Genomic DNA, 24621 nt, shown 5'->3' on the forward strand with positions numbered 1-24621 from the left:
CACACCGATCTTGCTTAGTTAGGCAATAGTGTGTGGAAATGCACAGTGCCTCAGAAAGCAAGAGTGAATGCTTTACGCTGCCTGGCCAGGCGATGTACTGGAACAGGCGTCTTTGCTCCAAGGAAGCAGAATTAATAAACGCGCAATTACAACAAACGGGTATTAAGCAGTGTCTCCACCAGCGGAGTATCTCCTCTCCTCCCACAACTCCACGCCCTCTTCCCATCGGGCTGACACCACTGTTCATTTCATATTTCAGCGGGGTTCTGACAATGTCGTACATTATAAAACAACACTGCCACACTCACTTTGTCTGCTACTCCAGCTGCTGAGCTGATATTAGCTCACCGCATTCCCAATAAATCAGAAAAGCGTGTGCGCTTATCTCCGTCTGACCGTTATGATCCATCTGCCTTTTAATCCGCAGCCCAATCGGGCTGAAAGCAGCACATAAAACGCACCTCCGCACGCCTGTCCACACCTCCACAGCCACTGCAGGATGAGGGGACTGCATGATTATCACAGCACAGAAATATACAGCATTTTTTATTTTCAAATGTATCCTTTATTGATACAGGGCAGGTTGAGGGCACACGCGTTGATTTACAGTAGCTTAACCTGCATGGCTTTGGATTTCGGGAGGAACCCGGAGTACCCGGAGGAAACCCACACTGGCACGAGGACAACATGGAAACTTCACGCAGAAAGGCCCCGGCTGGGATTTGAACAGAAGACCTTCTTGTGGAGGTGACTTGGCTCCTGCACCACCATGCCACCAAAAAAGGAAAATAAAGGGCTGAGGTCAGCTCATTGTGGAGAAAAGCTGCGTACATTAAGAGTGTGAATGCGAGGGAGTGGAGCACACCTGCATGGGCCGGACTGCTTCCCCTCTGCTTCCAAGGCAGACTGAACACTAAATCATTTGCAAGTAGCAATTTTAGAAATGAAAATATGAGCTTGGTTTTATTAAAAATAAGGGCGAGCCTTGTCACACGACTAAATGAACAATGCTGTTGACGTAGTTATTTGAGAGAGAAGTGAGGCTGAATCAGAGAAAGGTGAAACCAATATAAACATGCAAGTCATTAAAAACCAGGACACAAATATGACACACAGCCAAGCCATCACAGCTTTTTTTTTCTTAGAATAAAAGTCTGCATTTATTCTTTAGATCTGTACATTTAACAGGAGTACCTGGACTGTAGCAAACACACAGAAAATGATGCTAAGACGCAAATTCAGTCACACAGTAGAAATGTGACAATTGCCAGGACAGTTTTCTTCTTTTTAATAAGATTGCTCCAGGTAAGTGCCATACAGACAGACTGGCTCAGTGTCTCCTGCCAAATCCTGCTGGTTCCTGGGACCCACGTGTCCCCCGTTTTAACACAAACCAGGACAAGGCCCCGAAAATACGCTCACAGGTGTGTGAACCGTCTCTCCTCTCCTTTATTCTACAGCGTTCACTGGCTCACAGCATTCACAGGAATGACCAGAGAAAATAGGTCATTTCCTGTGACCCCCACACATCCACCCAATCACCACTTGACATGGTCACGACACTTGAAAACATTCTTCACCGATGTGTCCATTTAAATGTATACATATTTTTCTTAAATATAAAATTTAACTGGTCAGCAGCAGAGGAAGAGAACGTAAAAGTTCAAATAAATGGGAAATCTACAATCGGTGATGTAACACTCCAAAAAAAATATAATCTAATTTTAGGGGCACAATAAAAAAAAAACTCATGATGCACTCCAAGGGATTTCTCTTAATCAACAAAGCAATCATGAACAGACACTTCTTTGCAGGTGTCATGAATAAGACATTTCCCTCCCTCTGTCTGAGCCACTGTATTGTACTGTATTCCCATCTCCCACTCATCCAACAGAAGCATAGCTTTTACAGCAGGCCATTGCAAATCCATGACCTAACATCACAGCAAATGGCATAGAGTTAATCATGCCATAGCACCTTTCTGTCTAGTATTAACACAGCACTGAACATCAGACAGTCAACCATGTTTGCTGAGGACCATGTTAATGTACATTGACTGCCCAGAAACAAAGGCTCACTACAGAACCGGCTTCAGTGCAACTGCCAATTTAACTGATATATGACTGCTGCAGTATTCGGCCACTGTACTCTGATGATAAATGTGCCTACCCTCATAAAGCTCTCAAAGTCCATAAAGCTATGAACACTGAACTCTGAAGTCTATTGTTCAACAAATTCTCTTTACACACTTCAGCTGACAGGGTGTGATAAAGGGTTGTTGCACTAAATATTTACCTATTTGAATTAACACTTCAAAGCATCTCAACTTTACGCACAGAAACTAGTGGACTTTTTCCGACGAAACAATGATCAAACAATAATGGATTGACACGACCCATGGGTTTAAGTCTAGATTTCTTTAACAGACAGAAAAAATTAGGCTTGCCTTTTCTGTGGTTACGATTAATGTTGAAAAGCTTCTGCCCAAAACTTGAGTTCTACTAAGGGCAAAACCTCAGATAACATTTTTAGTAGAGACAAACTGAACGGTTAAAGGAAAATGATAATATTGTTAGAAAAAGCTAGCACCACTGGAGGTAAGAGATACAGTGTAACCACATTTGCTCGTAGCACCATCAACAACTCAAAACAAACACAAAAAAAACAACTTTGTAATGACCAGAGCTAGTTATATCGATTAACTTTCTTTTCTAATTGGCTATATTTAGAACATTGTTGAAGCAAATGAAAAAAGGAAAAAAGTTACTTAACATCCCTAACAATGGCATCTTTTTCATAACAAAGATAAGAAAAATCCTTATTTTAGCTGGAAGTTGCCTATGTACATGCCACTGGCTCTCCAGTGTAAAGGAGCACTAATGTTTCTAATCGTTTCGGAAGCTTTTAAAAATGTATGCACATACAATAGAGCAATGAGGTAGGATGGTGAAGCTAAAGTTTTCACTTGTTGATAACATATGTAAAACTGCAAAATGATTTCACAAAATTTGACCGATATCTGTCTGCCTTATTCTATCTGAAAAGCAGCAAACATTGTCTGAGAATAGACACCGAGTTTTTTTTTCACACTATACACAATGCAAGGTACATGACATAAAATGGGTCTCTGATTCTCTAAAGCGGTAAGGCAAATGACAACTACACCACACTTGAGCAAAATTTACTGCAGGCGATAAACTGAAGGAAGTGACATCACAGCCTCAGTGGGATTCTGTGGTAGGAGCACTGGGCAGTTTGCTGTGGTGTTGACACACTTAGACTGGTCCTCAGCTTGTGGTTTGTAGTCTGTAACTGAGCAGGCCTGCATCGAAGCTGATGGTCTAACATTTCCTCACAGCTGTATACAAGTATACAAATATATCAAACTGCACAAAGGGCAATTCCACTCCTCCCCTTTCGTTTTGGCATCAGGAAATAAAGCAACAAAAAAGTAAACAAGTAAACAAAAGCCCAACACCGTGATTTAAAGGAAACCTCCAGGGTCCACACAACAGAAGTGCATTCATGGCTACCATAAAGCTTGATGTAGCGGACATATGGTACCACAAATATTACCCTCCAGGGCCCTGTACATTTCCATGCAAATTATTGCATGATAGCAACCACGACAAAAAAACAATTAAAACACAAGAAATATCTTTAGCCTCTGTGGCGGCTATAGAGTATTAGATGAACACCCCTGGACTCTGCAGGGATAATTTTGTGCAAGTTCAATTCCAGCAAATTTACCGTTACGTTTCCTCCCAAATGGTGGGCGTCATTATCCCGTACTTTGGCTTAGCATTTTTATTCATCTCCATAAAGCACCCTGTTAACAAGAAGCAATGCACAATAAAAATACACACTTCAGCAAGGGCGAAACTCTCTGGTCCCAAGAGAACCTGGTTAATAAATCACCATAGGTGATTAAAGATGTTAGTGTGCAGCAGTGACCCGACTTATAAGCGGAATCACCCACTTCCCCAGGTCAAAATGTGTTGTAAAGGGTCTATCCATTTATCCAGAAGGAACATGGCAAACCGTAGAGGGGTGAAGCTTCACACCCCAACTCAACAGCCACTACAGGACACAAACCACCCAGCTACACAAAATGGAGCCAACATTTGTCCATTGTGAAGATCACCATAGTTGGTGCTTCAGAATAGCATCACCGTTAAAAAGGCTAAACAAGATTAACATCGAGTATGGATGTGAAATGACAACTCGCTCTCATGTTTCAGCTGGCTACACAGATAACACTGTGGGCTTAAAGGTGGATAACATGCCTGGAGTTGCATCCAGTTGGTGGAGCACTGTTAATTACATTAACGTCAAAGCTATCGTTGAAGACGAAGGGCGGAATGATGAATAAGCAAGCTTGCGTTCTTCGCTGCTCGTGTCTTATGACACTCCTCACATACCTGGGACACACAGTCCATGTTTGCATGTACAGCCCGTTTACTGTAAAGCAGATTTGAACATTGCAATGAAGCAAATACACGTTTCCTTTGGCTTCTCATCTCCCAGTGTTCTCACCTATCCATTACTTTCACTTTAAAGCATCGTCCAAACAGTTGGATATAGCATTCACATAAAACAATACCCTAAATGACATAACCTATATGAACTGAGTACAACCATAGCAGTTTTGTTTGTATAGTTTGATCGTATTGTTTCCGGTAAGAGGTAAGCTGTGTTCAAAACATAAAACGGAGGACTTCTATATTGAGGATCTTTTTGAATAGGTGAGAAACCACAAATTCAATTAGAAAATGCTAAGTAGATGAGACCTACAAAACACAGATATAAAACAGGACAGGGGGTGGCGGTGTTTGAAATGGCAGGTCAGGCATATGAGAGAAAAACAGGCCCTAATTAAAGCCATCAAGAAAATGCAGTGCAGTACACAGTTGTGTATTCACCAAATCTCAAACTTGGTTTAAAACACTGACCTTAGGTGGTAAATGACTCAACTGAAGTATTCAACCCAGTATATAAGATACTATACATTTTGGGTATTTTGGAGTATATATTTAAAGACAGAATGGGTTGGACTCAAAATATAGACTTCACTACCGTCCATAGAGTCCAAGTATAAACAGTATCAATTAAATTTATGGTTTTCCTTATGTGTTATTGTTTAGTTGCCACAATAAAGAAGGGGAACTGATTTTCTCTCAGTATAGATACATAATATCTATATTTTTATGCATTAAAAAGCATAAAGCCAACAAGGGAGCTATAAAATACAAAATAAAAATAAATGAGCTAAGTAAAAGTGAAATTACAAAGTTACCAGTCATACACATACCAGGAGCTGAACAAGGTAAGGTGCAACCTGGACTAAAATTCTAAACCGTTCTTGTTTTGAGAAGGAACACAAAAAAAAAAAAAAAAACATAAATTACATACACCAAAACACCCTGGGAAAAAATGATAGCTTAAGAGGAGGTGGATCAAATGTGAAAACAGGACAAACGAAAAACCTAGAGAAGCAATAGCTTTTCTGCTCGAAAGGCAGACCCGCAGGTGAATCACAGTTAGAAACATGGTCACAGTTGAGAATTCAATCTGCAGCATTTAGTTCTCTATTGCAGACAGCCAGACAAAACCGTTTGGGGGGAAAAAGAAACAGAAAACACTTGAAAAGTTCTGATGGCATGTCTCATAGGAAGTTGTCACTATACCTTATTTCATTCCCACTGGTGTGCCTGACAGAAGGGGTTTGGAGGCCAGGAATTCTGCCATTTTTAGGTCAGGAAGGGGGAACAGGGCATCAAAGACGACTGCTGTTGACAGCTTTACACGCACTTAAACGCAGAACCCGGAAACACTCCACGTGCAAACACCAAAGTGCAGTTTAAGCAATATCAGCTTACGTTACAATCACAGATGACTTTAAGAATAGACAGCGGAACCCTCTGTGATTGTTTTATTTATTTTTTTAAGGCCCTGCAAAATGTATGCTCTACGCTACAATTTGGACGTGTGCTTAACTAATTGTCGAGGACATAGATCGGGGGGAGGGATGTGTTCACAGTTGTATCTAAAAGAAAAAATTCTATTTTTTTTTTTCCCTCACATTGCTAAATTCACAGTTTCAAAGTTGTATGCATCCCTGACTGTATGGAAACAACAGCAAAGGCAATCTTACATCAGGGCCTACACCATGCCTAGCTTGCATACTGTAATATCTGGGATATACTGGGGGGTTTCCGTATTACATTATTACAAGAGCAAGTGCTAAGTGCTGCTCTAGACAAAATAGAGACAGGGGTGCGCATCACAGCCCCATAAAACTAGGACCGGCGAAGAGGCGGAAAGCAACACTTCCCCCTTACCTATCAGAACAATGATAATCCCTATTCAAATCAGCATCAATCTTCAGGACAACGGGATATCAATAGCAGAGGTTATGGTCTCCAGCCATTTAAGACATACAGAGTTAAAACCCCTGTTGAAAAAGTGCGTCTCCAAATCACTGTAAAAAGTACCAGCAGTACTCAAAACAGACCTCGCACACAGGTGGCAATCTATAAAACTGCATCCTCTAAACGCTGTACACTGCCCAGAGTCGCTCCTGTTACAAAGTCTTCCTAAAATCAGAAAACTTTTATCTGAAGGTATATTCTTACTCTTCTATACAGTGCGTTAGGACACAATGCCATGTTCTGACACAGAACACCTGTTTAAGGACCACCATATTCTTTCACACCTAGATGGAAAGCATCTTTCCTAACTTACACACACCTAAACCCCCTATCCCACCCTTAAGCCCCACCCCAAAAACTTATAAAAATAAACTCCACTCAATTACTCATACAGTATGACTCATACCAACCGCTCGACTACGTTCACTGAGTGGTAAAGCTGTCTGACACGCAGCAGTTTGTTTGAGAAGTTGAAAAGGCCTTGTCGGGCTCCAGTGAAAATCTCAAATGGCAGCAGTGATGATCCTGTCCACCCTCTTCCTTTATGGCAGTCCAAGAAGAGCAGAATGAGCTATGGTGACAACTTTTAATCACTACATGCCATCGTAGCTGAAATTCTCCATCTTGACCGTCTGCCTAATGAGTAGCTTGGATTCCCGCCTCTCCTCGTTCTTGATGGATTTGTTGATATCCATTATCTTTTCACAGATGTATTTGTTCACTTTGGACAATCTTTGCGTGATCTCAGCGCTGTCTGCAGTTTCTTGGGATACTCTGTCATACAGACATTCTGGAAAGAAATTGGGACTTAGAATTAGGCTTGCGCTCTTGAATCCACAATGAAATACATTGTAATTCAATCTAGTCTATATCCAACATACACATATATAGTATACCTGCTGACTACTTCACATGAGAAACAGATTTACTAGCTCAAAGTATGGACCACAAAGTATGAACATTTTTATGTTTCTTTTAGTTCCCTGGTTTTACCTCTGACGATTTTGAGTTTGCTTGGGGAGAGGGGCGGCTTAGGGAGGGCGTCTTTCTTCTTTTTGGTGGCCACCCCCGTGACACTCCTGTTCTTGAGCGTCTCCGTGCCCCAGATCATGACGGCCAGGTTTTTGGTGAACTTGGAGTCGCCCTGCGTCCGTTGGAGCTGGTGCCACTTCTCCTCCTCCACCCAGATGCCCCCGCCAAGGTGCACCTGCAGCAAGAGCCAGGCACGTTACACCAGCGATCCTGTTTAAGAGCCCATTACTACACTGCAGAAAGAGCCAGGCACGTTACACCAGCGATCCTGTTTAAGAGCCTATTACTACACAGAGAAACCCAGCCCTCAACACCACATGGCCTCAAAGATACTTCTCCCAACCAAAGCCAGAAGAGCACTGGATGGGCCAGCCTAGAATTACTGGAAAACTTCCAACTGTTGTGTGCTTTTCATCGCCCTGAGACGTCTTCAGGCTTCTGCCCGGGAGCCTTTCCCATCCCAGCTAATGTGCTTTAGGACCCGGGCCAGCACACAAGCTTTGCTCAGCTCTCCTGTTGGTGAGGATATATTTTTTTTCTAGGGCTACCTGTCAGTCACTTAGATTCCTGTGGTATAAATAATTAGTACCAGGCAAAGTGTGAGAGTTCTAATTTGCTTTTGTTCTTCACGGTTGAACTGAGAACCCTTTCCGCTTGTAACACAAATTCCCCCATGTCGCGCGAGGCAGACAGAATAATACAGTAAAACGCTCGGCAGCATTAAATGAGCAGTCCTGGGGACTGACCTGGATGGGAGAGTTTTTAACAGGAAATAACGCTTCGCACTTGTTTATTGTGAAGGAATAGGGGCTCAACCAAAACAAATATAAATGGCACCACTACCAACGCCTTCCTGCGAAAGCAGAACAAATGAGAGAAACAACCAATCAATAACCTCGGTGGGGCAGAAGGGGGCTGGGGAAGGACTCACCTTGCCATCGGTAAAAGTGTACACGGTTCTCGGGGAGGGGGAATGGCTGGAGCTGGTGTTAGCTTCCTCTCTACACACTTCCTGTGGCTCAATAATGGGCTCCACCACTTCTGCCTTGATTGTCTGGGTGCCATTGTCGTGCATAGGCTCTGTCGCAGACAAGGAGGAGGAAACGTTTGATTCAGGATGTAACTTCAACATATCGGAAGTAGAGGGCCGGGTACAATTTCTGACATTAGTTTCTGGGCAGGTATAAATGTGTCAAAAACAGCCAAATTGAATATTAAATGGTTCATATCTCAGCTAATGTTATTAGTATTGTGTTTATCTTTACACAATGAGAAAGTGCTCTCAGATGACTCATTTACAAATAAAATGACACTAAAAATATGGTTACTTTTGGAGATATGACCCCTCAAAATTGGGCGCCAGTAAAAAAAAAAGGTGCATTTTAAGGACCAAATATCCCCTAAACAAAAGTAGATGCATGTTTCCTGAGGCAGGAATCATACATACAAAATTACCTCTCGACACAAATTTCCACAAATTTAGGGCTTTTCCTTACAAGGTTATGGACCTGTAAAAATCTCATTTTGTGCTGCAATGCATTCTTCGTCATGACACCCGGCAAAATCCAAATGGCTTGACTGGCAAAAAAAAAAAAATGAAGCATGAAGCTGAAAGCTATATCTCATTACCATCTACCAACAGACAGAAAAAGAGAAAAATCAGAGAGGTGCTGTGGTGCAACCTCCTGGAGTAGGCATGAAATGGCCCACCAAGTGTGTATGCTCCTCTATACATCTATACAGCACAGGAGCGACCCTGCAGCTAGGCTTCCCTGGGCCTCCAGACAGGGTTATTTTAGCCCCTGTAAGCTGGCTTGGTGGCAGGCCACGCTAAGCTCCCATGGAGCTGATGAGTTTTAATATCGGTCAGCAGACAGCATTCCTGACCCCGGGCCACCCTGGGCTGTCTAATCTGCTGCGGCCTTCTTTGGAGAGCCTGGATTCTCCATCCGGTCAGAAGGTCTGGATGAACACACGCTGCTGGTGTCCACAATGTATTTTCATTCTGCATACTCATATAACCTCACCATATGTATGGCGGCCTGTGTTTTCACCCTTGTGGGTTATTATACTTTTGGCATGGAGAGAAAGGCCATAGTACATTCAGAATAACACACTCAAAAACGTCGCCATTCATTACTAAGAAGTAGTATTTTGAGCAATGAGCCAGCCTCTTAAGGATGATTCAAAGAAAACATTTTTGTACATACAGAAATAAATAGCCTACTTTTAATTTAAAGCTCAGACGAAAACCAGGTTACAGGAATAGTTCCTGGTAAATACAAATATTATTTTAACAAGTAAATAGCCAGCTAGCCAACAGATGAAAGCAGACTATCAGCAAATACTGAACTCAGTTAACTATCCTTTTAGGAATAGGTACTTACATTAACAAGCAACTGTTCAAAATGAACAAACAATCTTAATAAAGAAACAATTGTGTCTAGAAGCAATGCTGTAGTTATGTATTCATGATTTTGTAATCGTCCTCTCTAATTTTAAAGTCACTTGTTTGTGTGTGACATGACAAAAAAATTCTTGTAATTACGCATATAAAATTACTTTACTGTTATTAAAGAACAACACTATAACAAGACATAATTCTGTTTATGAAACAATGCTTTTATTACTATAGACAGTAACAGCTATGTTATCAGCTTATCATCACAAGCAGGTTGGCCATACCTGGAAACAGTATTTTAGGTGAATGAATCAGTTTTTATTGGGAGAAGAATAGTTGGGAGAAGAATGGTTATAAATAAACCACTCACTATGGTACTGACCAGTGCTAAATTTGCATGGCTCCTCCAAAGGTTTATGTATTCTTTTATTTGGTTTCCCCGCAGTTAACTCCTTTTTCAATAGAAACAATAGCTGAAGAGAACAATGTCCAATGCCAGCGAGAACTTTGCTGACCGAGCAGCGGAGCATAATGTCAGTGTGTAAATGGAGGTAGTCAGTAAGTGCGAGGGTATGGCCATTTCGTGGCGGTAACACGGGTAGAACAGCGCGTGCAAGGCGGAGGTCTTACCGCTGCCCAGCCTCATGAGCAGGACGTCCTGCAGCCTCCTGTTGAAGTCGCGCAGCTCCTTCACCTCGGTCAGGAGGCTGCTGTACTCCTTCAGCTTCTTGGCCTGCTGGAGGAGCTGCCTCCGCGTGCGCTCCAGCTCCTGCTGCAGCCTCCTCATCTCCTCCTCCTGCTGCCGGTAGCTGTGCACCAGCTCCTCGTACAGAACCCGGGGCACCACCGCCTCCTCCGTGCCCGAGTCTCCCTCCTCCTCTTCCTCTTCCTCCTCCTCCTCCTCCTCTTCCTCCTCCTCCGCCAGGTCGTCCTCCCCCTCCACGCACAGGCTCACGGCGTTCCTCTCCAGCCGGGCCACCACCGCGGCCAGGCTCTTGGAGGAGTTGGAGTTGGGCCGACCGTGGTCTTGTACTTGGGCCTAGGAGGAGAAGTCACAACTTCAGAACACTTTGCCTCACTGCTAGATATGTGATTTATGGATATTTTTATCATCAATTATGGATGTTTTATCATCAAAGCTGATTTTGAATGCTTAGAAAGTAGCAGCAGCTCGCAAGCTTGTAATAGAAGAGACCTTTACTGATCACTCTGACCCTGTTTTTTGTTTATTTTGCTTGATGAACAAGCGTGCCAATTACCTGATTAATCTGTGCCCACTGGCAGGTAATTCCATTTCTCTTAATTGTATCTGATGTGGGGGCATTCTTTCCCTTCATGTCACGTAAGAAAATTTACATAAGATGGAGCTCAATTTAGTAAAAACAATTTAATCATTACAAACACAACACTTTAACATGGAGGTAAATCACCTTATAATTGCAAATTGAACGAGCTCTGAGTGTGAAGCTTAACGAAGGCTAGCAAGCAAGTTGGAACATTTTCATTATGGCACTCACTCGATTAACACATAACGTTGCATGTGTATGTGTATGTGTATGTGTATTTGTGTGTGTGTGTGTGTGTGTGTGTGTGTGTGTGTGTGTGTGTGTGTGTGTGTGTGTGTGTGTGTGTGTGTGTGGACCCTCAATCACATACACACACAAATAAAAGCAAGAGATTTGGCAAACCCTATAAAAAGATCCTTTTTGATTTCTGGCAGTATTAATGCCCATGTCATAATAAGAGTGCACAAATTATTATTAAAAAGGAAAGTGATGGAAAACAATTGCTATGATACGATCCGGGCAGTGTACTGTATGACTATAGTATAGCAATGTACTATTTCATAAGGGTTACCAGAGTTGCTTTCAGCATAGGCACTTACAATTGATCAGGTAATTAGAAACAGCTTTATGGCTTGGTCCTATAACCACTAAGATTATGGCAACAGATTTATCCCATTGCCTTAAACCTTAAATCTTAAAATCAATAAATGTGTGTATAGATTTTGGAGCCTATTTGAAGTAAATCAGTAAACAATAAAAATAATTTACACATACTGAATTTAGTATTCTTCTTGAGTGCCTCTTATTCACTTCATTTTTTTTAACCTGTAAACAAACCATATGATGTTTAAACTGGCAACTTTCTCATTAGCTGAACTGCTACATTTTGTTTCTTCCAAACTGTCAAATGAAAAATGCAACCATGCAGCTGCACTACAATGTAATGGTTGTTTCTTGATTACACATTTGCATCGCACATTATTCAAATAAACTACTCGTAAAAGGAGGTGGTCGAAAAAGGAACAGAAAAATAATAAGAATTGTGTTCATGTCTTCTATAACAATAACAGTTAAATGGCAATTAACCTGAAGGAGATAATTTCAGCTGTTTGGACATAAAAGGCATGCATTTGTGAGTCTTTTGCAGGGACTCCAAAGCAAAGCAATGATAAAATAAAATCAGCTAGTTAAGAACATAACATAGATTAGGAGGTGTCACCCAAATCTGTTTCACTATTATCACAAATTAATTACATTATCTGCTGACTTGAAGGCTGCTGTATGCAGTTGAGTAACTGTAGGTTGAACTGAACCCATAATTCCTCTCTACCACAGCAGTGGTAATCCTACAGAGCTAAAAACCAGTACAGTACTTCACACTGAAAATCACAAAATCTGAATATCTGAGAACCTTAATGTCTTAGTCAGTAAAATGAGAAATTTCTACAGAATGTAATACCTCTCATAAAGTGCTGAATCTAATCTAATGTCAAGTAATAGTAAATGCACTTTCAGGTAATCTTCTCTGAAAGCACCTTTTCAAATGAATGCAAAAAAAAAAAAAACTTTATTAAGGCAACCGTTATCAGTGTATGTAGTTCCAGCGTATTAATCCTAAACACTGGCAGAGACCCGTTCTGAAATGGAGTGCAGGACATTTAAATTCTCAAACAAGTAACTCGCTTGCTCAGTGTCTACATTTAGAGAGGAAATGTACCTTTTTATGTCTGAGTGGCAGTCGTTCCTCCCCAAAGTGGTTCTCAACTGAATTACCCACATCTTTAGAGGACAGCTTGGGAATTTTCATCTTCTTTTGCATAATACTGTGCTCAAACTCTTCTATGGTTTCTATAAAGCACAGAAGAGGGTATTAGACAATCAAGTACAGTACACATACGTATAGTATATAAATACTTTAACGTAGACATATCAGAAAGAAAATTATTCCCTAAATCAAGCAGTGTAAATATGAAATCTATTTGAAAAATACAGGACTCGAATATGAAACAAAAAAGGATAAATAAAATAGGGATACATACTTGTAAAATATAAACATTACAGGTGCAAACATCTAGAGGTCAAACAATTGAAACTGCTGTATTTGCCCTATCCCATCTTAAAATTCTATACATGCCCGATTATCTTAGCAGCCTTCGAGAATTTGTACAATGAAAATAAAGATTTTCAAGAAGAGTATATACGAAAATATAGGCTACATACAAAGTGTCTGTGTCTACACAGGTACAGGTACTCTGGCATGCTTACACAGTCTATAGATGTGCTGTGTTTGCATACATTGTCCCTATAATTGAGCAGTGTTTAGTTCCAAGATATATTCCTGACTGCAGCGTCATAGCTTCCAGCATGTGACCCTCTTAAAGATCATGTAGCCAAACACTGTAATTGAAAATGGAAAGACGGATTTTCAACACATCCCAAAAATTAATCTGAAATTCCAACTTCTTCAGAAAGCAAATTATAGAGACAGAAATGAAATAAATAGTAAAATAATGATGATAAATTCTGTGATGATCATATCTGACCAAAACAGTGATTTAAAGATATCAACAGTGTCAACAGTTAATAAGAATGGTATTGCAGCTGTCAGCTATTCAACAAAAGCAATATAAAATTGAATGTAGATACACTTGTGTGTGTATTCAGGTCCATAATTGCAATAGAAAGACACTATATTTAGCCGTACAAGTGTGGAGAAAAACATTTGTAAAATACAATGCTGTCCATAATGTATTATTCGCAGCTGTACTCCACAATCACAAATTTGTAATAATAATAATAAAATGTGTTTAAAGTGCACACTGTCAGATTCCAATAAATGGCATTTTTTATACATTTTGGTTTCACCATGCAGAAATTACAGTAGTGTTTAGAATTTTGTTGCATATCCTTTGCATGCAATGACTGCTTGAAGTCTGTGATTCATGGACATGACCAGTTGCTGGTTGTCTTCTCTGGTGACTCTCTGCCAGGCCTGTATTGCAGCCATCTTTAGCTCATGCTTGTTTCAGGGGCTAGTCCCCTTAAGCATGCCTTTCATCTGCTGAAGAGAATCTAATTGGCTTCTATCATCAATGACGATAAGTGAGCCAGTACCTTTGGCAGCCATACGTGCCCAGGCTATAACACCCCCATCACAGATGAGATGTTATACTTTGGATCTAGGGCAGTCCCTTCTCTCCCCCATACTTTACTCTTGAGTTAATCTTTGTCTCATCTGTCCACAAGACATTTTTCCAGAACTGTGGTTGCTCTTTTAAGTACTTCTTAGCAAACTGTAACCTGGCCATCCTGTTTTTGTTGCCAGCCAGTGGTTTGCATCTTGCAGTGTAGTCTTCTGTCATCAGCTGTGGAGGTCTCCCTTGACCTGCAAGTTCCTTTGCGATTAGCAAGCACACCAGTGCTCTCTTTCTTCTTAATTTTGCTCCAAACAGTTGACTTTGGTAAGCCTAAGGTTTAGCCGATGTCTCTTCTCGTTTTATTCTTCTTTCTCAGTCTCATAATGGCTTCTTTGACTACCATTGCCACAATGTTGGTCCTCATGTTGATAAACAACATTAATATTTTCCCAAGGTGATCAAAATACTATACGAAAGACTAGGTGCTGAGCTCTTGTAAACATGCATTAAGGAGGCAATTAAATTAAAAACACCTGTGAAACCATGTGACCCAAACATTATGGTGCTCTGAAATGGGGTGACTATGTATAAACACTGCTCTAATTTCTACATGATGAAACCAAAATATATAAAGTTACACTTCAATAAAATCTGAGAATGTGCACTTTAACCACATGGTATTTGTGTGATCCCAAATCTAAAACTGTGGCAAATCAAGACATAATGGGTCTTTGTCCCAAACATTATGGACATCACCATAAATCGTTACGCCTCTTGACTTGCGCACATCATACTGTAGTCGTGGAGAGCTACCAGTGACAGTTTTCTGTACACAGGCCTCCTGTTAACATTCACAAGAAAGCGGTCATTCCATCTGCGACATTTACAGATCAAAGATATAGAACGGAGGTAGTTAAACCTTTGACAAAGAAAGACAGAAATCAATCCGGATTTTAAATCGAATTATTTTCCAAACTGGCCAATTAAATCCCATTTCTATAATCGCTACGAACAGCTAAGTGAATTTCACAAATGTAAATGCCTATCATTTAATGTTACAATATTTATTTAACATGGACATGATAACTGCATTTTGGTGCAAAGCTTTCCCATCTTGTGTACAGCGGATAATGACCATTATATTCGGCTAAATGACGATAATTATTATTACCATTTAATTTCATATTAAAAAGTTAGATTTTTCAGAAATGCATTGTGCCCCAGCAAAGGGATAATACCATATAATTTATGTTACATAAGTGGAAACAAGCAGAATTCAATGTTTTCAAGTCTATTTCTTAGTTGGTAGCTATGTTACATTTAGGATATGCTGTAACGAGTCACACAATCTCTATGTCGTCACCAATCTACCGAAATCAATGGTTTACATAGTCTATCATCACTACATGTGTCCACACATAGGAAGATCTCGTGCAATTACTTTGCCATCCAACGAAGCTTAGCCAACGTTAACAACATTCCAGTGACCTAGCTAGCCAGCTAACATTATGGGGATATGCATGAAGCTATGTCGGAAGCCAACTCGTCAAGTGTCAGCTAGTTTTAGTTATCCAGGACACAGACTATGCATGTGGCCAGCATACGTTGCGTTTGTTACATTTCTACGATACATAACACCACTAGCAAACAATGTAAAACAACAAATCAGAGTGCGATATTAGCGGGCTCATTAGAGCTGTTCAACCACACGATTGGCTAATTTAACGAGCTGGCAATGCAATATTTTGTGCAAGTAAATCTAAAAAGTGAATATGCCAGCTACATAATTTAAGTTCTGATAATTAGCAAACCTTACAGATGACAAAGTCATTGGAGAAACAAGTCAGTCGCCAACTAATTGTAGGCTTGTTGTATTAGTCATGCATTACCTGGTTAATAACATACCCATTGCAATTTAAAAGTCAAGCTTTGTAGCGGTAGTGCTTGCTCGTCAACTGGTAAGTTAGGAACTAGAAAGGTAGCTACACGTTAACAAGCCCATGTCTTGGACACCAGTGTCGTTATAGGCCCAGAAACATCATCAAAATCTCATAAAACTCGCAAGCTTCCAAGATAGCGAACAGTAGTTATTTTGCAATGCAGCGTTAGAAAATGAAAGTAGCAAGCCAGCTAGCTAGCTAGTTTACAACGTTAGCCAACTAGCTAATTCGTTTTCTCACTAGCTAGCCACCTAGCAAGCTATCAAGGTGAAATCCCAGGACGATATCTATATGATTCAAGCGTCCTCAATCGATCAAAATTCACACTGGCTTGATCCTTGGCGGAAATCTCGTATTGCGTTCAAAATTAGACAAACCCCGTGATTTTCTTTCTGATATGTCCAGTCTGAATACATGCAGAATGTCAATCGTTGCGATTTAAACAAACAAAATAGTTGGTATCTTTCTATCGAACAAAACAGAAAGAGAAAACGCTGGAGAAACTTACCTGCAAGAGCAAGGATCTGTGCTTTGCCAGGCTGGCCTGTACCATTCTCTTCAGTTCTGTGAACCAGATACACCTTCTGATTATCAAAATCTGTTTTGTGCAGAGGTCTAAAATCTTTCACACTGGAAACCGGCAGAGCGTAGCACATATCGTCATCCAAGAACCTCACGAAAGCATACATTATTTCTTCTTTGGTCCTACACTTTAAATATTGTACTAATTTTCCCTCTATAAGAATTTAAAAATATAAACACACACAAAGGGGAATAGGGAAGGCCTCTGCGTTCGGCTACTCTGGCCTGGTCTACCTCATTTCAGGAAATGAGCGGCTACCCCCCTTCGCTCAACACAAGACTTGAATAATCAACACACGAATTTACCATAGTTTGGAAGTATCCTAAATGTCAACATCCAAAAGACTTAAGTCGTCTGACATTTCATGGAAATTCCTTGAAGTGTTAACATAATGCTTTAGTTTCAAATTACTCTAATTGTATTTTTTAATAGCATATTATTTTCACAAGCTAGCCAGTCAGCTAATGCCAATATATCAGAAAATCTACTTGAACAGACTTAGAAATTCTCTGAACAATTTATCTAAAGCTCCTCATGCAGGCACATAGTTTCTGTATCTTCATAAATGTGCTAAGGTTGCTTACAGTTCCTACAATACAGTATTTTGTCACTGGCATACTATTTCAGTCAGTCATATTAACACAATAACCAGTTTAGATGTATTTAAACACTTTTTTTTTGTTACAACAATATTGATGTTTGATGGCATAAATAATAGTTTAAAATGGAGATTGCAGATATAGACTTAATAGGTATCGATTATCTAGATTACTGTACAACTGTAAAAATTGTATAAGTAGTAAGTAGGAAAGAGATTAATCTCTGTTTCCAATTTAGACTTATAGTAATCCTACTTACTACTAATTAGCATTTCAAATGTAAGAAATCACCATTTAATCATCATTAAAATCTTGATATCAACATTGTTGTGCACAGTAATTCACAAATATGCCTATACTGTATATTATACAGGGCAACATAATCTTTTAGTACTGTAAGTATATCTGCATTTGCCTGTATTTGTAGTGGTCCTAATATTTTGATAGGATTTTTGCAACCACACACATCAGTTTATACTCACAGTTCAGAAGTATGCATGGTCAGATAGAAAAATAAACAAAAATGTTATCTTGGAAAGAGTACTATGATAAAAACAATTTGTCAGTTTGTCACTGCGAACATTTAATTTTCTATTAATAATAAAAGAAAGTCTATTTCTATTAACTCACAACTAATATAAAATCCAAAATATGTATCCATGTCACCTTGTAATTAATGTCTTGAAATATTTACAGCAACGTTCAGCAACATCAGTCCAATGATTTTCAGTTGAGAAAAGGTGCGTTTTTTACCTTATGTGTAAAAACCCTCCAGAAAATAACTATTTAAATTGTGCTATACTTGAGGGCAGATACAGAAGGGATCATGGACATAGTACATATTTTTACTGAATCATGTGAATTAAAGAAAAGTAAAGTCAAACTACTGGTGTTCTATCTGTGACATGCATTTCAGGATTTGCTTGATTCAAAACATCTAAAGGCTTCATAACTTTCGATAATTAGCAGCTGATTAATTGTATTATTTTGTTTGTATTATTTTCCTCTCATTACATCTCACTCTAACCCATGACCACTTGAACTTGAAGGTGTAGTGGCAATAAGCATTCATTCAAACTTAGTTCAGATCAGTAAGAATGATGATGACTATGTTTAAAGGGGAAACACTTTGTGAAATAGACACTGGCTATGAATAAACCAGGGATACTGTCATTTTTGACATTCATATTCACTGTATAGCAGTGATGAGTATTAGACCCATGTCCCTAGTGGTTAAATTATATATCCTTGGATTGGTAAATAAATACAGTATTAATTTCATTTAGTGATTCTGCATGTTAAATGGAGAGACTACATAAAGCATCTGATTTAGTCTAGGAGCGTGAACTAATGTTACATAGAGCAGAATGAAAGGGGTATTCCACCCAAAAGTTGCGATTTGGTACGTTCAGTTTTACCCTCAACATAATTGGTGAGACCTGTATTTCATGTGTCTAAACCAAATCTAGTTTTTCATGTGTCAAAAACAAATCTGCAAAAGACTGTCTGAAGGGATAATGTGACTGGGACAATATTGGAATTTGTTCTCTGAGATGCCCTTTTCAGCAACAACACTGAAAAAAGCCTTTTTTTAATATCTTCACCACATTCTTTCACAAATAGTATTTTGACCAGTCCTTTTCATCGTGCACATTTATTTAACCACATGCTAACTAAATTTGATTCCAGTTGTCTTTAAATCCTTGCTAATTAATTAATTACTAGTTAAAACTTGTGAGTCTGCTGCACCTCAGAATTTCCACAATATAGCCCTACATATAATACACAATTCATAAATCATAAAGAAAATACCGATCAAAGCGTGAGCCATGTTTGTCAAAGCCGCACTTCAAAAACAGTTAAATTAACACAATAAAATAGTTGTCATGCAGGATTTGACCCTCTAGTATAAGATTATCCAACTAACTGTACAACCAAATCTGCCAGGGGGCAAACAAGTTGAACAGGGAATAGGCTATTCATCTGAAGGGGCTTATCTAATTGAAATGATTTGCATCATATGATTAGATTAAAATACTGATATTGAGGCCTATTGAGCTTTATTACAATGAGGACATCGCTATACAATATTAAGGAATATGAATTTAATATACTGTATTTATTAAGCTAAATAACAAATTATTTTAATTATTATTGAGACTACCAGAATTACAACAGATAAAGACAAAAGCCAGGTTCTGTCTGTCTGTATATTTCCCCAAAAAGGCTGAATACTTCTCAGAGACAGACTTAGCAGGGAGACAAGACGCAGACTGCATATTTATTACAAAAGGCTTGTTAATGTCCAAAGGATCATATTCCCTTTGAGTGCTGTAGATGGAATGGCATTTTATCTACTGTAGGTAGCTATGTTCCTTAAAGTTTACAATGTGCCATAAAGCAAACGGAATTCATGTTTGAATATTACAAGCAAAATCCATTTCATACAGATTTCTGAAAATCACACAGCTGCTTGTTATCTGCTTTCGTAAAAAAATGAAAACATGTAAAATAATAATAACGAAAAAAACTTAAAACTGGCTGAATAAAATAAGTCATATTTTGACAGGCATGTTTTATGTTAAATGATCATACAGCACTTTTCCAAATAAGAAAAACGAGCTATGCATGCATTCTAATATGCAATAATTATTTTCATTCCATTCCATCATTTACACTATTTCATATATTTGGCAGCCCGAAAATATTAGACATTGGGCCTCATGTAAGAACCACTCATAAGAACAGATTTGTTCTTAAATCACTAAAACATGCGACATGGCTCAGGCAGTAAGAGCAGCCGTCTGGCAGTCGGAGGGGTTGCCGGTTCGATCCCCCGCCCAGGCTGTGTTGAAGTGTCCCTGAGCAAGACACCTAACCCCCAGATGCTCCTGACGAGCTGGTCGGCGCCTTGCACGGCAGCCAATCGCCGTTGGTGTGTGAGTATGTGTGTGTGAATGGGTGAATGAGAAGCATCAATTGTACAGCACTTTGGATAAAGGCGCTATATGAATGCCAACCATTTACCATTTAAATCTCTTAAAACAAGTGATTTAAGAGAACTTGGCACATTCACAAATGTTCTCTAATTTAGATTTCTTCCTTATTGTAGGTAGGAATAACATATATGAGTGGACCCGACCCGTGGTAAACAAGGGCCTTGCAGTGCATGTTGGTGCAGCTCGCCTGGCACACCAAACTCGGACAAAACTTTCAAACTAGGCCTTGTCAGAAACCAATTTCAGTTCACAAAAACTGTATTTTTATGTTTTGCCAAAATGGAGGAACCGCAGTCTACCCAATCAGATATCTGATGCCCCTTGTTCTTGTTAATCCCATAGGCCATCTATCCGACGGAACCCACCTACAGTACCGTATATACTGTATTATAACAGACATATAGTTTTAGGACAGTTGTCTGAAGTTAGGTGCATTTGTTGAATCCGACATGGCACACTCGTTTTTCAAACTCTCATAAACATATAAGGCTATGAAAATGTTCTTGCATGAGGCCCATTGTTTGTCATAACTGGGAAATCAAACCAAAACTCACAGTCTTTACTGTATATTAAATTGTTCAGACTGACAGCCACAGATAATTATTGAAAATATATTTTGTATTATATCTATTTGCTTTTTTGTAAACATATTTATGTATTTATAATATAAATTAAATTCATATTTTAGTATGTATTCATTATTTCTATGTTGAATTATATATTTTGTGCTCCAAAAAATATTACAGTGTATCAGTATTCTGTACTATGAATCATCCGTTATGGTCCTTACAATTTATTTAGAAATTGTATGAATGGTGTTCTGTCCCCTTTATAAGAGAATAAACATGAGAGATTTGAATCCAGTGTTCTGAATGAATAAACAAATATCTTGCCTATTAGTTTCACACTATACAAGCCAAATGCTGGTGCAACTCCACCAGCAAAGCCATTTTACATAAGCACGCTTCATGGTGCCGTGCTGCATCTATCATATTGGTGGGGTTATGATAAACCCACTGTGTTCACTCTGTACTCAGCTATTTTATTAAAGATACATCAAGCATGACCCTGTTGCTATTTTACATTTATATTCTAAAAACAAGACCAAACACAGTGACACACTAGAGCGAGAAGAGATACTGTTCTAGCCAGAGAGAGAGCGAGAGAGAGAGACAGAGAGACAGAGAGAGAGAGACAGAGAGAGAGTGAGAGAGTGAGAGAGAGAGAAAGAGAGAGAGAGTGAGAGAGAGAGAGAGAGAGAGAGAGAGAGACAGAGAGAGAGTGAGAGAGAGAGCGAGAAAGAGAGAGATAGAGAGAGACAGAGAGAAAGAGAGAGAGATAGAGAGAGACAGAGAGAGGGACCCAGTGCCCACTGACCCTGCAGCAGACATCAGACAGCGCTCCTTTCCCAGTTTCTCTCATCTTGCCTTCATTTAGCAGAAAGACCGTTTCCACTAACCGATCATTATTGTAATCAATATGTTCACCTATTTCTTTTGTTCTGCCTCAGTAGGTCTTATTGAATCTGAAAGCCCCTGGAATGAAACTCAGAAAAGAGAAAACGGGGGTATCTCTGATGGAACACTTCTTGAGAATGATTATGTGCTGTGATTGTGTGTGTGTGCGCGCGTTAGCACGCACTCCCACGTTGAGCCACTGTCGCAGGGTGTACCTCACACGACGCCTTGTTTCTCACACGGTGACAAAGGCTATCTGACACAAAGGGAACTCTTTGTTATTATAAAATAGTCAGGTTGTTACACAATGGGATGGATTTCTTCAGTTGTACTTTAATAGAGAGTAGCACAGTCGATAAATGGCGCTAACAATTTTGTTCTGCTTCGCCTGTCGTAATTGAAAAGCAACTGATGCAGAACTTTGGATGCTTTTCTCTGCCATGATTTTATTTTATTTTTTGATTGAGATCAGCCATCAGGGCTGTTGTAATTGAAATTATGGGTTTCCCTGTGACTTAGGGATACACTGTGGCATGTTCCTGTTCTCCCTGAGTTACGAGGGCTCCAGGCAGGGAGCCTGTTGGCTGCTACAGCTGCTGCAATGGCAGTAATCACACAGTGGTCAAAAGATATTTCACCCGCTCGCCTCCAAAATGTTCAACCCCACATCATCAGCCGGCAGTTTTTATCAACTACAGTCAATAAATCCGACTTTACTGCCTAGTGTCGGTGACTCAAAAATCACATTTGTAGGTTTGCAAAAAGGCGTGCAGGATCCAGGGAACATGTAAAAATGTTGAAAGAGTAGGTTTGGTCTTCAGCTCCCTAGGGGTCACTGTAAAACTGTCACTGTAAATTTACAGGTCCTATAGGAAGCAGTAAAGAACCTGCAGATGTAGAGTAATATTTTTACAGTGAACCCAAGGGAGCTGTTCATACTGTTTTGGGTGACAAGGGCTTAGATGTTAATGCTTTTGGGTTTTAGCTCACTATGCATCATGTGCTATTTTATTTGCCAAAGCTTATGTGCCTCCTGGAAGAGAACCTCCCCACCCCCCTTAAAATAGAGCCGTGAAAGGTGTCTACGAAATACTATTTATCATGCTCAGTTATCATTCAAAATAATTGTTTGCCAGAATACTAATAAAAACACACTTGACATGTACTTGTAAATCAAGGTTTTAGGAGCTTCAGTAGTCTGTGTCATTTTTCACATTTGGGATCTGAAGTCATTTCATTGATCATGCATGAAAGAGTGGATACAAACAGTGCAAAAATACATCACAGGCTCCATAAATGCTCATTCATGAATAGTCAGATTATGAGGCCAGTTTTTAAAATAACTCAAGAAAGGCATTCATACGCTTATATCCTGAGGGTATGCTGCACCCACTTGTTGATTTACTATCTTCATCTTACTGTAACCCTTGGACACATTTGAACACAGTATTCATTTAGACAATGTAGTGATATTCATGAGACAAACTGCCCCTTGAGCAAAAGCCGGGACCTAGATATCTAGAGGGGTGGAAATCCTTCTTGACATAAACAGACTAGGTTAACCCCAATATAGCTCAGGTTTTACCGAGATATAGCCAGGCTACATCCTTGCTGGCTAAAAAAAATCTCTTTTCAATGAAATGTGGCTGTGTTTTTACAGCTTTTCACCTCCAAAATGTTCACTGGGTGGCATTTAACCACCTATCAATGGTACTTAAATTCAAGTTCCATTCAAAGAGCGTCTGCCAACAATGGGAAATCAAGGAGTGGAAACTACACAAAAAAGTAAACAGAAATATCAAAGGACATATTCATCAAAAATAAAAACTCACTTTAGGGACAGGCATGTACCAAGCTTCAACAACAGCACAATAAAGACGACATGGTCAAAAATAAAAAATGACCAATTCCATGTCATCAATAAATATAAACTCAGCAAATGAAGAAAAAGGTGGCTGACAAAAACTGTAAAAAAACGTAAGAAAGTAGAAACGAGTGCTTCTTCTTACCAAGAAGAGGGCTACCATAGTGGGACAGGATGATCCAGACCATCTATCTGAGTTATAGGTCTGTGGAATCTGTGCACATATACATGCAGCTCCAGGTACCGCAGTACACAGATTCTTCCATACCATTTCTCAACATGCCATTACTCACTAGTTTTGTTTATTTGTTTGATATATTGGTGGACTGCATAAAAAAACCCCACTCTCCTCTTGTACAAATTCAGTGTTTGGGTTGCATCAATATTACATTTGGTTGTGAAGTAACAGAAATGGCATTTTGCCATTTGTTTTGGATGAACAGTTGCAGACAGTAGACGTTTGTGACTAAACATGAATTTTTGTCAGGTTTAGTCCCCTGATCCCCACACATTAAAAAGAGGACGCAGAAGCAGTCACATTGCTGTGAAAATAGACACCTCCCGTGCAAGCCCTTTCCACGCCGAATCCCCATGACGTCTCCCTTTTTAGAGTTTGGCACCGGAAAGACTCTGCACATTCGCAGATTATTTAGACACTTGTGAAAATCAACACATGCATGTAAATTAAGTGTAAAAGCTGGTTGTGGAAGCGAAGCCGCTTGTGTCTGTAATCCTATAATTGTTTAGGTATTTAAAATCACAAATGTGTGAGGCATGAAATTATATGTGCGCCATAATGATTTTGATATAAGACATAATCTTCACAGCATTAATATTGTTATTTGTTCACACTGGCTCTCTGGCTGCAGGCAATTTTAGCTGATGGAACATG

General features: G+C 39.5%; 2 protein-coding genes across 3 annotated transcripts in view; both read right to left on the reverse strand.

Moving 5' to 3' along the window:
- agbl4 (AGBL carboxypeptidase 4) overlaps positions 1-24621 on the reverse strand; it is a 337579-nt gene that overhangs the window by 65496 nt on the left and 247462 nt on the right. The gene's annotated exons all lie outside the window — the stretch shown is intronic.
- Positions 6810-17001, reverse strand: bend5 (BEN domain containing 5). Of its 2 annotated transcripts, none has more exons than XM_061240621.1 (6): positions 16736-17001; positions 12868-12998; positions 10495-10903; positions 8395-8543; positions 7425-7638; positions 6810-7221 (listed from the first exon to the last, which is right to left on the reverse strand). In XM_061240621.1, the coding sequence occupies exons 1-6, from the start codon at positions 16914-16916 to the stop codon at positions 7025-7027; spliced, it is 1281 nt and encodes a 426-aa protein (XP_061096605.1). In that variant the 5' UTR covers positions 16917-17001; the 3' UTR covers positions 6810-7024. The 2 variants fall into 2 exon arrangements, with proteins under 2 accessions (XP_061096605.1, XP_061096606.1); XM_061240622.1 differs by lacking the exon at positions 16736-17001 and adding an exon at positions 16177-16271.

The sequence above is a fragment of the Conger conger genome, chromosome 4 (genome assembly GCF_963514075.1).
Source record: "Conger conger chromosome 4, fConCon1.1, whole genome shotgun sequence".
Lineage (NCBI taxonomy): Eukaryota > Metazoa > Chordata > Actinopteri > Anguilliformes > Congridae > Conger > Conger conger.

Excerpts from the sequence above, each read along its gene's own strand:
- bend5 (XM_061240621.1), bottom strand. The coding sequence starts at position 16,916 with ATGTATGCTTTCGTGAGGTTCTTGGATGACGATATGTGCTACGCTCTG. Across the intron at positions 8,544-10,494 it reads GCTCATGAGGCTGGGCAGCG|AGCCTATGCACGACAATGGC; the intron begins GTAAGACCTCCG and ends TGTCTGCGACAG. Across the intron at positions 7,222-7,424 it reads CAAACTCAAAATCGTCAGAG|AATGTCTGTATGACAGAGTA; the intron begins GTAAAACCAGGG and ends ATTTCTTTCCAG.